Source organism: Oncorhynchus mykiss, chromosome 17 (genome assembly GCF_057628025.1).
Source record: "Oncorhynchus mykiss isolate SJ-2025 chromosome 17, ASM5762802v1, whole genome shotgun sequence".
NCBI lineage: Eukaryota > Metazoa > Chordata > Actinopteri > Salmoniformes > Salmonidae > Oncorhynchus > Oncorhynchus mykiss.
In genome coordinates, this window is record NC_143038.1 from 3,762,118 (window position 1) to 3,779,204 (window position 17,087).

General features: G+C 47.6%; 1 protein-coding gene across 1 annotated transcript in view; it reads right to left on the bottom strand.

The window, feature by feature from the left end:
* The window catches only part of LOC110495107 (xylosyltransferase 1), a 118,802-nt gene that overhangs the window by 17,435 nt on the left and 84,280 nt on the right, over positions 1-17,087 (bottom strand). Inside the window, exons 6-8 of the mRNA XM_036949407.2 lie at positions 12,814-13,030; positions 12,375-12,551; positions 7,118-7,383 (exon numbers count right to left, since the gene is read on the bottom strand). Of these exons, the coding sequence (XP_036805302.2) occupies positions 7,118-7,383; positions 12,375-12,551; positions 12,814-13,030 (660 nt within the window). The remainder of the gene's footprint in view (positions 1-7,117; positions 7,384-12,374; positions 12,552-12,813; positions 13,031-17,087) is intronic.

Consider the following 17,087-nt stretch of genomic DNA (forward strand, 5'->3'; position numbering starts at 1 on the left):
TTGTGTTTCTCTCTCTCTCTCTCATCCTCCCCACGCCCCAGTGTCCACCGTGTGTGTGTATGTGCCCACCAGCCTTCTCATCAGTATTCCAGTAGTAGAACCAGGAGTCAGTCTGCCTGACAGCGCTGTGTGTGTGTGCCCGTCCCAGCCCGACAGCACTAGCTACCCTGACAAGCAGAACAGCAAACATTTACACCCGCTCACGGAGAGCACTCCACGCCCTTTTCTCTCTATCCCGCTCTCCTCCTCCCTCCCTCCCACTATATAGGGAATAGGGTGCCGTTTGGGACACAGACAGAGATTGACAGAGATGTTGCCCCTAGCAACATCGTAGCACCAGTAACAAAGGTTTCCATACTCTCTGAGACTGAGTCAGTTACTCAGTTATTTATTACAGACCTACAGGGTGGGACTGAAGGACTCACAATTTGAATTATACATAGACTCTTGGGAATGCCTGACGTTAACGTCTTTGACAATTGTGTGTTTGTGTGTCTGTGTGTGTGTGTCTGACTGTGTGTGTGTGTCTGTGTGTGTGTGCTAGAGAGAGAGAGAGAGTGAGAGAAAGAGAGGTAGAGAGAGAGGCAGAAAGAGCTAGAGAAAGAGAGAGTGAGAGATTTTTTTAAAAGAGGTAGAGGTAGAGAAAGAAAGAGAGAGGCAGAAAGACAGAAAGGGGGCAGAGGGAGAAAGAGAGCGAGAGAAGGGAGTGAGAGAGAATGAGAGAGAAGAGAGAGTGAGAGAAGGGAGTGAGAGAGAAAGAGAGAGTGAGAGAAGGGAGTGAGAGAGATCGAGAGAGAAGAGAGAGTGAGAGGTTGAGAGAGCGAGAAAGAGAGTAAGTGAAAGAGAGAGCATAGAGTGAATGGGGAGAGATGGGGGGAGAGGGAGAGATGGGAGAGAGAGAGAGAGAGAGTGAGAGAGAGTGCAGATACATAGAGCCTCCATTCAGCCCTTCCCTTCACCCCTCCCCACTGGAGTCACAGCAGGCTGTGAAAAGACAGAAATCCCCCTCTCCTCTCCTCCTCCTCTCCATCCCCCCATGGCAGTCCCACCCTGCTGTCTCATACACACACTGTAAGCTCTACAAACATAGCCTCTCATGGCCCCAAACATTGCCCTGCGTGTGTGTGTGTGTGTGTGTGTGTGTGTGTGTGTGTGACAGCTGGGTGTGGATATGTTAGTGTGAAAGACTGAAAATTGTTTCCTCGCAGCAAATGCTTTTTTCACATGCTCATGATCCCACAATTAGAGATTTGCAGACTGACACGTATACTCACAGATGCCCTCTTGCTCTCACACACTTTATGTGCACACACACACACACACACACACACACACACACACACACACACACACACACACACACACACACACACACACACACACACACACACACACACACACACACACACACACACACAACCTTGTTTCCCTTCCTTCCCAATTTACAGGCAGAGGCATGAGTAGAAACAGCTGTAGTTAAACGATAGACATAGGGTGTGTGTGTGCAGCTAGATGGAAACATGCTTCCTCTCATCTTGACTCTGTACCCAGAGACCCCTGCAGCTACCCACAATGCAGAACTACCTGCCTGCCTGCCTGCTATCCAGCCTGCTTATGTGGAACTATACTGGATCTAAAACAGACTGATAATACAAGCTGCCAGCAGGAGAAACATGGGCGTATAGTACATCTCACGTTGGTTGGAACACTGATCATTCCACCAGAATGGTGTCGCATCCCTCCAACAGACTTCTAGACACTTATGCAATCTATGCCAAGGTGCATTGGAGCTGTTCTGGCAACTACTAAAGTACTTTATGTTGGTGTTTCCTTTATTTTGGCAGTTACCTGTACATTGGCCCTGAGACTCAGCTAACGCAGGTTTCATATTCTAGCTACCGCAGGTGCTGCCGGTCCCAAACGTGTTGCAACTGTGGTATTACAATACAGTAACAGTTAACTAAGACAAAAGAAACGTTGGCTTCAAACTGGCTTCCTGTTTTAGCATCCATTGATGACAGGGATCCCAAATGTGTCATAACAACGGCCATTTCACCCGTGGAAGTAACTGTATGGAGACAAAAGACATAAAAGAACCAGCTGACACGTCTCCTGATCCAGGAAGCTAGATGCTATGGATCGCAAATGTATGGTAACACCGGGGTAAATCTACATTGGTAAATGTGTCAACAGTAGGCCTCGTTACTGAACTAACAGTTCCAGCATATACAGCTGCTATGGATCCCACATCTAATAACACCAGTATCGTCAATCGTAATTCTAGGGACACAGAAATGATACTGGTCTCGAAGGAACATGGAGCAGCACCATCCATGACCTATATACAGTACACCTTCACATGATGTAATTGATCTGCCGTATCGTCTTACTGAGTGAACAGTGTGAACCGTACCGGTTCCCATCGGCTCATTAGAAGCAGGGTATTGTTGCTAGTGATCCCGTACGGATAGTGTTGACGCGTGATCCCGTACGGATAGTGTTGACGCGTGATGCCGTACGGATAGTGTTGATGTGTGATGCCGTACGGACAGTGTTGACGCGTGATGCCGTACGGATAGTGTTGACGCGTGATGCCGTACGGATAGTGTTGACGCGTGATGCCGTACGGATAGTGTTGATGCGTGATCCCGTACGGATAGTGTTGGCGCGTGATGCCGTACAGATAGTGTTGACGCGTGATCCCGTACGGATAGTGTTGACGCGTGATGCCGTACGGATAGTGTTGATGCGTGATCCCGTACGGATAGTGTTGACGCGTGATCCCGTACGGATAGTGTTGATGTGTGATGCCGTACGGATAGTGTTGACGCGTGATGCCGTACGGATAGTGTTGACGTGTGATGCCGTACGGATAGTGTTGACGTGTGATGCCGTACGGATAGTGTTGACGCGTGATGCCGTACGGATAGTGTTGACGTGTGATGCCGTACGGATAGTGTTGACGTGTGATGCCGTACGGATAGTGTTGACGCGTGATGCCGTACGGATAGTGTTGACGCGTGATGCCGTACGGATAGTGTTGACGTGTGATGCCGTACGGATAGTGTTGATGCGTGATCCCGTACGGATAGTGTTGACGCGTGATCCCGTACGGATAGTGTTGATGTGTGATGCCGTACGGATAGTGTTGACGTGTGATGCCGTACGGATAGTGTTGACGTGTGATGCCGTACGGATAGTGTTGATGCGTGATGCCGTACGGATAGTGTTGACGCGTGATGCCGTACGGATAGTGTTGACGTGTGATGCCGTACGGATAGTGTTGATGCGTGATCCCGTACGGATAGTGTTGACGCGTGATCCCGTACGGATAGTGTTGATGTGTGATGCCGTACGGATAGTGTTGACGCGTGATCCCGTACGGATAGTGTTGACGTGTGATACCGTATGGATAGTGTTGACGCGTGATACCGTACGGATAGTGTGACGTGTGATACCGTATGGATAGTGTTGACGCGTGATGCCGTACAGATAGTGTTGACGCGTGATCCCGTACGGATAGTGTTGATGTGTGATGCCGTACGGATAGTGTTGATGCGTGATCCCGTACGGATAGTGTTGACGCGTGATCCCGTACGGATAGTGTTGATGTGTGATGCCGTACGGATAGTGTTGATGTGTGATGCCGTACGGATAGTGTTGAGGCGTGATGCCCTACGGATAGTGTTGACGCGTGATCCCGTACGGATAGTGTTGACGCGTGATGCCGTACGGATAGTGTTGACGTGTGATACCGTATCGATAGTGTTGATGTGTGATGCCGTACGGATAGTGTTGATGCGTGATGCCGTACAGATAGTGTTGACGCGTGATCCCGTACGGATAGTGTTGATGTGTGATGCCGTACGGATAGTGTTGATGCGTGATCCCGTACGGATAGTGTTGACGTGTGATGCCGTACGGATAGTGTTGATGTGTGATGCCGTACGGATAGTGTTGATGTGTGATGCCGTACGGATAGTGTTGAGGCGGGATGCCCTACGGATAGTGTTGACGCGTGATCCCGTACGGATAGTGTTGACGCGTGATGCCGTACGGATAGTGTTGACGTGTGATACCGTATCGATAGTGTTGATGTGTGATGCCGTACGGATAGTGTTGACGTACGGATAGTGTTGATGTGTGATACCGTACGGATAGTGTTGACGCCTGATGCCGTACGGATAGTGTTGACGTGTGATACCGTACGGATAGTGTTGACGCGTGATGCCGTACGGATAGTGTTGACGTGTGATGCCGTACGGATAGTGTTGACGCGTGATGCTGTACGGATAGTGTTGACGTGTGATACCGTATCGATAGTGTTGATGTGTGATGCCGTACGGATAGTGTTGACGTACGGATAGTGTTGACGTGTGATGCCGTACGGATAGTGTTGACTTGTGATACCGTATGGATAGTGTTGATGTGTGATACCGTACGGATAGTGTGACGTGTGATACCGTATGGATAGTGTTGATGTGTGATGCCGTACGGATAGTGTTGACGTGTGATACCGTACGGATAGTGTTGACGCGTGATGCCCTACGGATAGTGTTGACGCGTGATGCCCTACGGATAGTGTGACGTGTGATGCCGTACAGATAGTGTTGACATGTGATACCGTACGGATAGTGTTGACGCGTGATGCCCTACGGATAGTGTTGACGTGTGATGCCGTACGGATAGTGTTGACGTGTGATGCCGTACGGATAGTGTTGACGCGTGATGCCGTACGGATAGTGTTGACGCGTGATGCCGTACGGATAGTGTTGACGTGTGATGCCGTACGGATAGTGTTGATGCGTGATCCCGTACGGATAGTGTTGACGCGTGATCCCGTACGGATAGTGTTGACGTGTGATGCCGTACGGATAGTGTTGACGTGTGATGCCGTACGGATAGTGTTGACGTGTGATGCCGTACGGATAGTGTTGACGTGTGATCCCGTACGGATAGTGTTGACGTGTGATGCCGTACGGATAGTGTTGACGTGTGATGCCGTACGGATAGTGTTGACGTGTGATGCCGTACGGATAGTGTTGACGTGTGATGCCGTACGGATAGTGTTGACGTGTGATCCCGTACGGATAGTGTTGACGTGTGATGCCGTACGGATAGTGTTGACGTGTGATCCCGTACGGATAGTGTTGACGTGTGATGTCGTACGGATAGTGTTGACGTGTGATGCCGTACGGATAGTGTTGACGCGTGATGCCGTACGGATAGTGTTGAAGCGTGATGCCGTACGGATAGTGTTGATGTGTGATGCCGTACGGATAGTGTTGACGTGTGATGCCGTACGGATAGTGTTGATGCGTGATCCCGTACGGATAGTGTTGACGTGTGATCCCGTACGGATAGTGTTGACGTGTGATGCCGTACGGATAGTGTTGACGTGTGATGCCGTACGGATAGTGTTGACGCGTGATGCCGTACGGATAGTGTTGACGCGTGATGCCGTACGGATAGTGTTGACGCGTGATGCCGTACGGATAGTGTTGACGCGTGATGCCGTACGGATAGTGTTGAAGCGTGATGCCGTACGGATAGTGTTGATGTGTGATGCCGTACGGATAGTGTTGACGTGTGATGCCGTACGGATAGTGTTGATGCGTGATCCCGTACGGATAGTGTTGACGTGTGATCCCGTACGGATAGTGTTGACGTGTGATGCCGTACGGATAGTGTTGACGTGTGATGCCGTACGGATAGTGTTGACGTGTGATGCCGTACGGATAGTGTTGACGTGTAATCCCGTACGGATAGTGTTGACGTGTGATGCCGTACGGATAGTGTTGACGTGTGATGCCGTACGGATAGTGTTGACGTGTGATGCCGTACGGATAGTGTTGACGTGTGATGCCGTACGGATAGTGTTGACGTGTGATCCCGTACGGATAGTGTTGACGTGTGATGCCGTACGGATAGTGTTGACGTGTGATCCCGTACGGATAGTGTTGACGTGTGATGCCGTACGGATAGTGTTGACGTGTGATGCCGTACGGATAGTGTTGACGCGTGATGCCGTACGGATAGTGTTGACGCGTGATGCCGTACGGATAGTGTTGACGCGTGATGCCGTACGGATAGTGTTGACGCGTGATGCCGTACGGATAGTGTTGAAGCGTGATGCCGTACGGATAGTGTTGATGTGTGATGCCGTACGGATAGTGTTGACGTGTGATGCCGTACGGATAGTGTTGATGCGTGATCCCGTACGGATAGTGTTGACGTGTGATCCCGTACGGATAGTGTTGACGTGTGATCCCGTACGGATAGTGTTGACGTGTGATGCCGTACGGATAGTGTTGACGTGTGATGCCGTACGGATAGTGTTGACGCGTGATGCCGTACGGATAGTGTTGACGCGTGATGCCGTACGGATAGTGTTGACGCGTGATGCCGTACGGATAGTGTTGACGCGTGATGCCGTACGGATAGTGTTGAAGCGTGATGCCGTACGGATAGTGTTGATGTGTGATGCCGTACGGATAGTGTTGACGTGTGATGCCGTACGGATAGTGTTGATGCGTGATCCCGTACGGATAGTGTTGACGTGTGATCCCGTACGGATAGTGTTGATGTGTGATCCGTACGGATAGTGTTGACGCGTGATGCCGTACGGATAGTGTTGACGCGTGATGCCGTACGGATAGTGTTGACGCGTGATGCCGTACGGATAGTGTTGACGCGTGATGCCGTACGGATAGTGTTGACGCGTGATCCCGTACGGATAGTGTTGGCGCGTGATGCCGTACGGATAGTGTTGACGCGTGATGCCGTACGGATAGTGTTGACGCGTGATGCCGTACGGATAGTGTTGACGTGTGATGCCGTACGGATAGTGTTGATGCGTGATCCCGTACGGATAGTGTTGACGCGTGATGCCGTACAGATAGTGTTGACGTGTGATGCCGTACGGATAGTGTTGACGTGTGATCACTTATCAAGAGAACATTTTCTTTAGGAATGTAATGAAGTAAAAGTAGTCAAAAATATGAATAGTAAAGTAAAGTACAGATACCCATAAGAACTACTGAAGTATTTTTACTTAAGTACTTTACACCACTGTGTGTACATGTGTTCAGTGTGTGACCTGAACTGCTTTACTAACCTGCAGCTGTCATCCTTAGGATCTCCTTGCAGCGATGCTGCCGCCCTGGCCAAGCCCATACGAGCAAACGCATGGTAGAGTGTGAGCTGTGTGTCGCTCAGGGTTGCGACCCCATCCGCCTCGTCAAACGCACTCTCCCAGTAGGCCTGGAGGCCAGGGGTCCCCTGGGGCATGGGTCCAAACAGGTAGCCATCCAGTTGGTTCACTATCTCCTGGTTAACACTGGCTTCAAACTTCCTGGCGAAGAACGTAGGACGGGACGTTTGCTGTGAGGAAATGGAGGGAGTAGGATAGGAGGGGAGAGAAAAACATAGAGAAGATTATAGAAATGGTGGCTTGCTGGGAACGACTGCAGAATGGGAGATGGAGTGGAAGTGAGTGGGAGGTTGTGTGTGAGAGAGAGAGAGAGAGAGAGAGAGAGGAGAGAAAGAGAGAGAATGAGAGAGAGAGAGAGAGAGAGAGAGAGGAGAGAAAGAGAGAGAATGAGAGAGAGAGGAGAGGGGAGAGAAAGAGAGAGCGAGAGAAAGAGAGAGAGAGAGAGGAGAGAAAGAGAGAGAATAAGAGAGAGAGAGAGAGAGGAGAGGAGAGAAAGAGAATGAGAGAGAGAGAGAGAGGAGAGAGAAAGAGAGAGAAAGAGAGAGAGAATGAGAGGGAAAGAGAAAGAGTGTGTAGATGTGTATGTGCGAGGGGCATCTTTGATTTAATATTCTCTCCCACATACAGAAGACAACGAGCAGATACACTGCCACGTCATATCTGGTAAACTGTCTCAGTACCCACGTTTTCTCTCTCTCTCTCTCTCTCTCTCTCTCTCTCTCTCACCTGCACATTTATTAAGTTCAGGGTTGCGTCTTTCCCCCTGTCAGCTACCAGAGCTGGCTGTTTCTTTCAAACACAAGACAAAACCACAGAAGAAGACTTCCTGTTTCCTTTGTACTTCCTGAAACACCAGGGAATCTTACCTTTATCTCTCTCCCCCATCTCTCTCTCTCTCTCTCTCCAATCCCTGTCTCTGTCTCTCTCTCTCTATCCGCCGCTTGCTGATCTCCATGACAACAGACATAAAACACCCAGAAGTCAGTCTGAGTTCTCTCCAAAACAACTCTCTCTATCTGTGCTACTAGGGCCTTGTTGTTAAGGAGGGTTTTGGGATTAACATTTTAGATGCATCACATTGTTGTTGTTCGCTAGAGGAAGCGTGTGTGTGTTTGTGAGAGAGAGAATGTGTGTGTGTGTGTGTGTGTGGGAGTGTCAGAGCGTGTGGGTGAGTGTGCCTGTAAGTTTGTGTGGGTGATCGGATGCATCAATTTTCTCGCTAGAAAAGGAGTGTCACGTCCACACTTTAAGAGGCATTTCGCTACTTTGCTTATAGCCCACTGAAATGGCTTTGAATGGCTGTGGGAGCGCTTACTGAAATGGCTTTGAATGGCTGTGGGAGGCACTTACTGAAATGGCTTTGAATGGCTGTGGGAGGCACTTACTGAAATGGAAAGGGACTGGAGACGGGACTATAAATGACAACTGGAAGGAGGTGGGAAAAAATGAATGAAGGCTCATAAGTGCTGATGTCAACAATGGCTAATTGGCGTTTGTAAATTAGTTTTCTCTAGAAGATGGTGTGTGCAGTGTTTTCCACTAGCGCCGGCTGTCGGCTATACAGCCAATTACAGTCATTTTCAGCCAGGTACTTTTTCCACTTAAATTAATTTTCAATTCGCTAGTCAGACAAAAGTCTGCCGACCCCTCTCCCGCTAGAATGAACGATATGCATCCTCTAGCCATCTACTGATAGGACAGGCGCCTGTCAGTCACGAAGTGAGCGATGACAGGGAAACCCCGCTGGTTTGACAGTCTGCTGTCTGCCCCGCCTCTCTGGTACTTGGGTGTGTGTTCTGTGGTTGCAGTCAAATGTCTTTCCACTACAGGTTGGTGGCGCCTGGATAGAATGGTCTCGCGGTACGTACAGGAACAATAGGTAGGTTAGTAGAGAGAGAGTCTCACACTGGTCCAAAATATGATAAAAGAAAACGGATTCAATCGTTTTAAAAGATATTGATACATATGCTATTTTTAAATAGTATTTTAAATGGTATTTTTATATAGTATTTTTTATATGGTATTTTTAAATTGTATTTTTATATGGTCTTTTCAAAATGATTAGATATACAGTAGTTCTATTGATTGAATCAAAGTTTTGACAATGGACAATGCTGCTTCCTGTGTAGCAAAGCCCATGTTTAACACCTGCTTCATTCTTCAATAATACCTGTACTACAGACAGCTGAGAAAATGCCTCTTAAAAGTGCCTCTTAAAAGGAAGCTGGTAGCCTGTGGAAGTCAGCAGACTTGCTGGATTCTTTAAAGGCTCAGTGAAGGCAAAATTATTCTATGTTATTTATATCAGTGTTATTTCCTGACAGTTGCTGGTTGAAAATACAATCTAGCATTAGAATGTACCAGAGTCCACCAAAAATAGAGCTTGTTCAGCAAAAAAAGTATAATCTTAACACCCACCCCCCCTCTCGGGTACTTGGATATGATTAATAGTATTCTCTCTCTCCGTTTGTCTCTGTCTCTCTGTCTTCCTTTATCTCTCGTCTGCCTCTCTGCCCCTCCGTGTCCCTCTCTCAGTCCTTCCATCTCTCTCTCCACCCCTCTCTCTTCACCTCTCTCTCCACCCCTCTCTCTTCATCGCTCTCTCCATCCCTCTCTCTTCATCTCTCTCTCCATCCTTCTCTCTTCATCTCTCTTCATCTCTCTCTCCATCCCTCTCTTCATCTCTCTCCTTCCCTCTCTCTCCATCCCTCTCTCTTCATCTCTCTCTCCATCCTTCTCTCTTCATCTCTCTCTCCACCCCTCTCTCTCCATCCCTCTCTCTTCATCTCTCTCTCCATCCCTCTCTCTTCATCTCTCTCCATCCCTCTCTCTTCATCTCTCTCTCCATCCCTCTCTTCATCTCTCTCCCCATCCTTCTCTCTTCATCTCTCTCCACCCCTCTCTCTCCATCCCTCTCTCTTCATCTCTCTCTCCATCCCTCTCTCTTCATCTCTCTCCACCCCTCTCTCTCCATCTCTCTCCACGCCTCTCACTTCATCTCTCTCGCTTCATCTCTCTCTCCACCCCTCTCTCTTTATCTCTCTCTCCACCCCTCTCTCTTCATCTCTCTCCATCCCTCTCTCTCCACCCCTCTCTCTTTATCTCTCTCCACCCCTCTCTCTTCATCTCTCTCCATCCCTCTCTCTTCATCTCTCTCTCCATCCCTCTCTCTTCATCTCTCTCCACCCCTCTCTATCCATCCCTCTCTGTTCATCTCTCTCCACCCCTCTCTCTTTATCTCTCTCCACCCCTCTCTCTTCATCTCTCTCTCCGCCCTCTCTCCACCCATCTCTCTTCATCTCTCTCTCCATCCCTCTCTTCATCTCTCTCCACCCCTCTCTCTCCACCCCTCTCTCTTCATCTCTCTCTCTTCATCCCTCTCTCTTCATCTCTCTCTCCACCCATCTCTCTCCCTCCCTCTCTCTCCATCCCTCTCTCTTCATCTCTCTCTCCATCCCTCTCTCTTTATCTCTCTCTCCACCCCTTTCTCTTCATCTCTCTCTCCACCCCTTTCTCTTCATCTCTCTCTCCATCGCTCTCTCTTCATCTCTCTCTCCACCCATCTCTCTCCCTCCCTCTTCATCTCTCTCTCCATCCCTCTCTCTTTATCTCTCTCTCCACCCCTCTCTCTTCATCTCTCTCTCCATCCCTCTCTCTTCATCTCTCTCTCCATCCCTCTCTCTCCATCTCTCTCTCCACCCCTCTCTCTTCATCTCTCTCTCCACCCCTCTCTCTTCATCTCTCTCTACATCCCTCTCTTTTTTCTTGTCTCTCTCCATCCTTCTCCATCTCGCTCACACACACTCTTCATCTATATCCCTCTCTCCCCATCCCCTACTTCATGCTGATGCGGGCAATGGTTGACAGTAGCTCATGAACATGTTGCCCTGCTCCCTCAATCTCCCTCTTTCCCCTCTCTTCCTTTATATCTCCATCCCTTGCTTCTTGCTGTGGTTGACAGTAGCTCATGAACATGTTGCCCTGCTCCCTCAATCTCCCTCTTTCCCTCCTTCTCCTCTCTTCCTCTATATCTCCATCCCTTGCTTCTTGCTGTGGTTGACAGTAGCTCATGAGAACTCTCTCAGCAGCCTCCGCTGCTTGGCAGACACACAGCCAGTCCTTTCAGTTCCATACACCTCAGACAGGGAGGGGAAACTATTTACCCTCATCTCCTCCCGCACTGCGCACCTTGCTGTAAATTCCTAGTGTGAGAGATAATGACGGCCCATAGGGCCCAGACCTGGCAACCCGTTGCTTATCTGGCAACCGGTGGCATTCTCGCACCAGGGCAGCAACTGTGGAACTTGGCGGTGGTTCTCACGCCCCCTCACACGATTTATTAACCCAACTTTCACAAGGAACAGTTCATCAGGTGAGAGAAATCAGAGGGTGGAAAGATGTCGGTCGAGGTCCAGGGTCTAGTTATGAAAGGTTCTCTCTGTTGTCTGTAACACGGGAGACCTTCTCCACCTCATCTCCTCCGCCCTGTCTTTCTCTCCTCTTTTTTTTCTCCTTCTCACAGATCTGTCCGTTTCTCCACCGAAGCAACACAACACCCCCACAGACTTATTAAGAGGACTCCTCCACACATCATCATTAGTAGGGACACTAGACACCCACTCCTTCACCACAGATAGAACTAGATACGTGTCCGGTACTAGACACTACACAGTCCTCCTCAGTAAATTCTGAATCATGAGCAGCTTCTAGCCTAAATATAGCCTCTCTGTCAGTCTATACTAGAGCCTACTGAGCGTGGAAAACCCACACTCGATGGGTTATTAATTAAGTCCTATTAATACAGTGGACTGACTGGTAGGAGGTCAGCACTGTGCCCAGTGTGTTCTGTATACTGTAATGAATCACACACACACACACACACACACACACACACACACACACTGTTCCTAGGCATTTTATACTGTAATAATACTGTCAGTGTGCTCCAGTCTTGCCAGAATTCCAAGGGAGAGCCAGAGTCAGGGTTGGCATTAGGGTTGGCAGCCAACAGGGTCAGACAGTAGACTAGGCAGAGGGCAGCAAGCTGGCATAGAGACTAGTTCGGTCAGCACTATGACTTTGGATGTATTCAAATGTGTGTGTTTGAGAGAGAGAGAGAAAAGTGTGTGTGTGTGTGTGTGTGTGTGATACCATGTCTCACCTGGAAGCGGTGGAAGTCGGCAGGTTTAAAGTCGTTGGGGGAGCAGCCGCACCAGTCCACTATGTGTTTGTACTGACACTTACAGCCCAGCTTCCTGTTCCAGTTCGTGATGCGCAGGTTGTTGTCCACCATGCTCTCACAGTGAGCGCTGTTCTCCAGTACCGTATGGAAGAACGACTGAGGAGAGAGAGAGAGAGAGAGAAGAAAAGAGAGAGTGGGTGAAGTGTAGTGTAGGTGGAGGAGAGGAGAATGAAGGATGACGTGGACACCTGGAACACTTAACCACAAACATCTCCTGTTCCTCAAACCATCTGCTCCAAGCCCTTACGTAGTGAGTGTCCTTTGGACTGCTGTGTCTAGGTGTGTGTGTTTACCTCAGCAAGCAGAAGTATATAGTTGTATGTGCGTGTGTGTTTTTGTGTGCATACTGTGGTCTTACCTCGGCGGGCAGCAGTGTGTAGGTATAGAAGCGCTTCATGTTGGTGACCAGGTCGTCTTGGGAGTTTATAACGTACTCCACGAATGGACGATTGAGCAGGAACCAATCAGAACCGCCGTCCACAGAAATGCCTTCTGGGATTTTGCGGTCGCCAAGTCGCCACATGTGGGTGTCGCACTCAAAGAAAAGTCGGTCCAGCCCCTGTTTGCGGATAAACCTGGTTGACCAAAAACACACAAACATGCTTAAACCTATAGCGACCACAAACACACAACCACACAAACATGGTTAAACCTATAGCGACCACAAACACACAACCACACAAACATGGTTAAACCTATAGCGACCACAAACACACAACCACACAAACATGGTTAAACCTATAGCGACCACAAACACACAACCACACAAACATGGTTAAACCTATAGCGACCACAAACACACAAACATGGTTAAACCTATAGCGACCACAAACACACAACCACACAAACATGGTTAAACCTATAGCGACCACAAACACACAACCACACAAACATGGTTAAACCTATAGCGACCACAAACACACAACCACACAAACATGGTTAAACCTATAGCGACCACAAACACACAACCACACAAACATGGTTAAACCTATAGCGACCACAAACACACAACCACACAAACATGGTTAAACCTATAGCGACCACAAACACACAACCACACAAACATGGTTAAACCTATAGCGACCACAAACACACAACCACACAAACATGGTTAAACCTATAGCGACCACAAACACACAACCACACAAACATGGTTGAGTTGGTTTCTTTTACACAAAACCACTAACTTGATTTGACTTATATAAACTTATGTCACACTCAACTATATACACTTATTTTTGCTTAATTTGTCCTTTATTTAACCAGACGGTCTCTTGAGGAACCTCTTTTTCCAGAGACTGGGAGAAAGCAAGGGCAACATTTTTGGGGGGAATCTCTCACTGCTGCTGTTTACAGAAATGAATACAAACTGAACAAAACATCTCTGTGGTGACATGTTTATCAACATTTACAAACAAGGTTCCATATAGCCTAGTGGTTACTACACGTTCTGCTTGGAGCAAAATGATTGTATGTTCGATGTTCACCAATTTCCCTTCACGGTATAGACTCAGTATACCCTGCTAGTAGCTTTGAGAGAGCATAGGGAGAGAATAACATCCTATACATGTGTCCCTCACACACTAACAACGTGTGGCTCATGTGAAGCACCAAGTGTTGCAGTAGGTGTCAAGTTCAGGTCAAACAGACTGTTTCCCTAAGTCCTTGAAGGTCTTAAAGCCAGCTGCTATCCACCACAGAAACACACTTCCTATATGATTCCTATAGAAACAGTTACAGTGGGAAGGAAAAGTGTGGGAAGAAAAAGTATGGAATTATCTGGATTTCTGCATAAATTGGTCATCAAATTTAATCTGATCTTCATCTAAGTCACAACAATAGACACACATAGCGTGCTTAAACTAATAACACACCAATTCATGTATTTTTCATGTATTTTTCTTGTCTATATTGAATACATAATAAACATTGGAAAAAGTATGTGAACCCCATAGGCTAATGACTTCCCCAAAAGCTAATTGGAGTCAGGAGTCAGCTAACCTGGAGTCCAATCAATGAGACGAGATAAGAGATGTTGGTTAGAGCTGCCTTTCCCTATAAAAAACACTCGCAAAATTTGAGTTTGCTATTCACAAGAAGCATTGCCTGATGTGAACCATGCCTCAAACAAAAGAGATCTCAGAAGACCTATGATTAAGAATGGTTGACTTGCATAAAGCTGGAAAGGGTTACAAAAGTATCTCTAAAAGCCTTGATGTTCATCAGTCCACGGTAAGGCAAACTGTCTATAAATGGAGAAAGTTCTGCACTGTTGCTACTCTCCCTAGGAGTGTCCATCCTGCAAAGATGACTGCAAGAGCACAGAGCAGAATGCTCAATGAGGTTAAGAAGAATCCTAGAGTGTCAGCTAAAGACTTACGGAAATCTCTGGAACATGCTAACATCTCTGTTGACGAGTCTACGATACATAAAACACTAAACTAGAAGGTGTGCATGGGAGGACACCAGGGAAGAAGCCACTGCTGTCCAAAAAAACACTGCTGCACGTCTGAAGTTCGCAAAAGTGCACCTGGATGTTCCACAGGCTAAATATTCTGTGGACAGATGAAACTACAGTTGAGTTGTTTGGAAGGAACACACAACACTATGTGTGGAGGAAAAATGCACAGCACACCAACATCAAAACCAAAATCAAAACTGTAAAGTATAGTAGAGGGAGCATCATGGTTTGGGGCTGCTTTGCTGCCTCAGGGCCTGGACAGCTTGCTATCATCGACGGAAAAATGAATTCCCAAGTTTATCAAGACATTTTGCAGGAGAATGTTAGGCTGTCTGCCCGCCAATTGAAGCTCAACAGAAGTCGGGTGATGCAACAGGACATCGACTCAAAACACAGAAGTAAATCAACAACAGAATGGCTTCAACAGAAGAACATAAGCCTTCTGGAGTGGCCCAGTCAGAGTCCTGACCTCAACCCCATTGAGATGCTGTGGCATGACATCAAGAGAGCGGTTCACACTAGACATCCCAAGAATATTGTTGAACTGAAACAGTTTTGTAAAGAGGAATGGTCCAAAATTCCTCCTGACCGTTGTGCAGGTCTGATCCGCAACTACAGAAAAAGTTTGGTTGAGTTTATTGCTGCCAAAGGAGGGTCAACTAGTTACTAAATCCAAGGGTTCACATACTTTTCCCACCCTGCACTGTGAATGTTTACACGGTGTGTTCAATAAAGACATGAAAACATATAATTGTTTGTGTGTTATTAGTTTAAGCAGACTGTGTTTGTCTATTGTTGTGACCTAGATGAAGATCAGATCAAATTTTATGACCAATTTATGCAGAAATCCAGATAATTATAAAGAGTTCACATACTTTTTCTTGCCACTGTAGATAGGATCAACCTTAATTAATCCACTATCCATCCTATCTCATGCCAGTAGTGGTTTTATTCAGTCAAGCCTGTCTAACTCCTGGCACACACACACACACACACACACACACACAGACACACACACGCACACACACAGACACACGCACACACAGACACACACACACACACACACACACGCACACACACAGACACACACACCATGGCAGAGCACGACAGGCAGCCAGATTGTGATTGGTGTCAGTATGTGTGTGTGTGTGTGTGTGTGTACCAGTGATTGGCATCTAATTTAGTAGCGTGATAGGGCATGGAGCGGGGCAGGGGCAGGGCTGGCAGGCAGCACCTCGCAACGGCAACAAGGGAAGGTTAATTAATAAAGCTACAGATGGAGCCTAATTGGATTATGACTCAGTCACCGAGCTGGGGCAAGGAAGGTGTGTGTGTGTGTGTGTGCGTGTGTGTGTGTGACAGTGGAGGCTCATCAGAGGAGGAAAGGGGGAACATCCTCCTCAGTGAATTTCATTTTTTTTAAATAGTGAAATATTAAAAGTGATCCTTTAAAGATAAACTATACTAAATATATTCACGTCACCAAATAATTTATTAAAACACACTGTATTGCAATGAAGGTTTACAGTAGCCTCAACAGCACTCTGTAGGATAGCACCATGGTGTAGCCGGAGGACAGCTAGCTTCCGTCCTCCTCTTGGTACATTGACTTCAATACAAAACCTAGGAGGCTCATGGTTCTCACCCCATTTTATAGACACATTACTTATGACAACTTCCGGAGGACGTCCTCCAACTTATCATAGCTCTTGCAGAATGAACTGATATGTTGTCCACTCATTTAAAGGATCAGAGAATGAATCTAGTACTGAATGCATAGGCTACAGCTAACTAGCACTGCAGTGCATAAAATCTGGTGAGTAGTTGAGTCAAAGAGAGAAAGACAATATTTGAACAGTTTTGAACAAATGGATTTCTTCAAAAATGAAGGAGAAGCAAAAGACAGAGAGAGAGCTAGCTATATTTCATTGTTTTTTTCACTTTCACTTTCACATACTTAGCTAGCGAATGCAGCTAGCTAGTTTAGCCTACTCAAACACCTGGCTCAAACAGAGAGGGATGTCATGTTAGCCAGCTGGCTATGGCTATCCAGCACTGGAACTTTTCAAAGTCAATGTCACGACTCCCGCCGAAGTCGGTCCCTCTCCTTGTTCGGGCGGCGTTCGACGGTCGGCGTCACCGGTCTTCTAGCCATCGCCGCTCCACCTTTA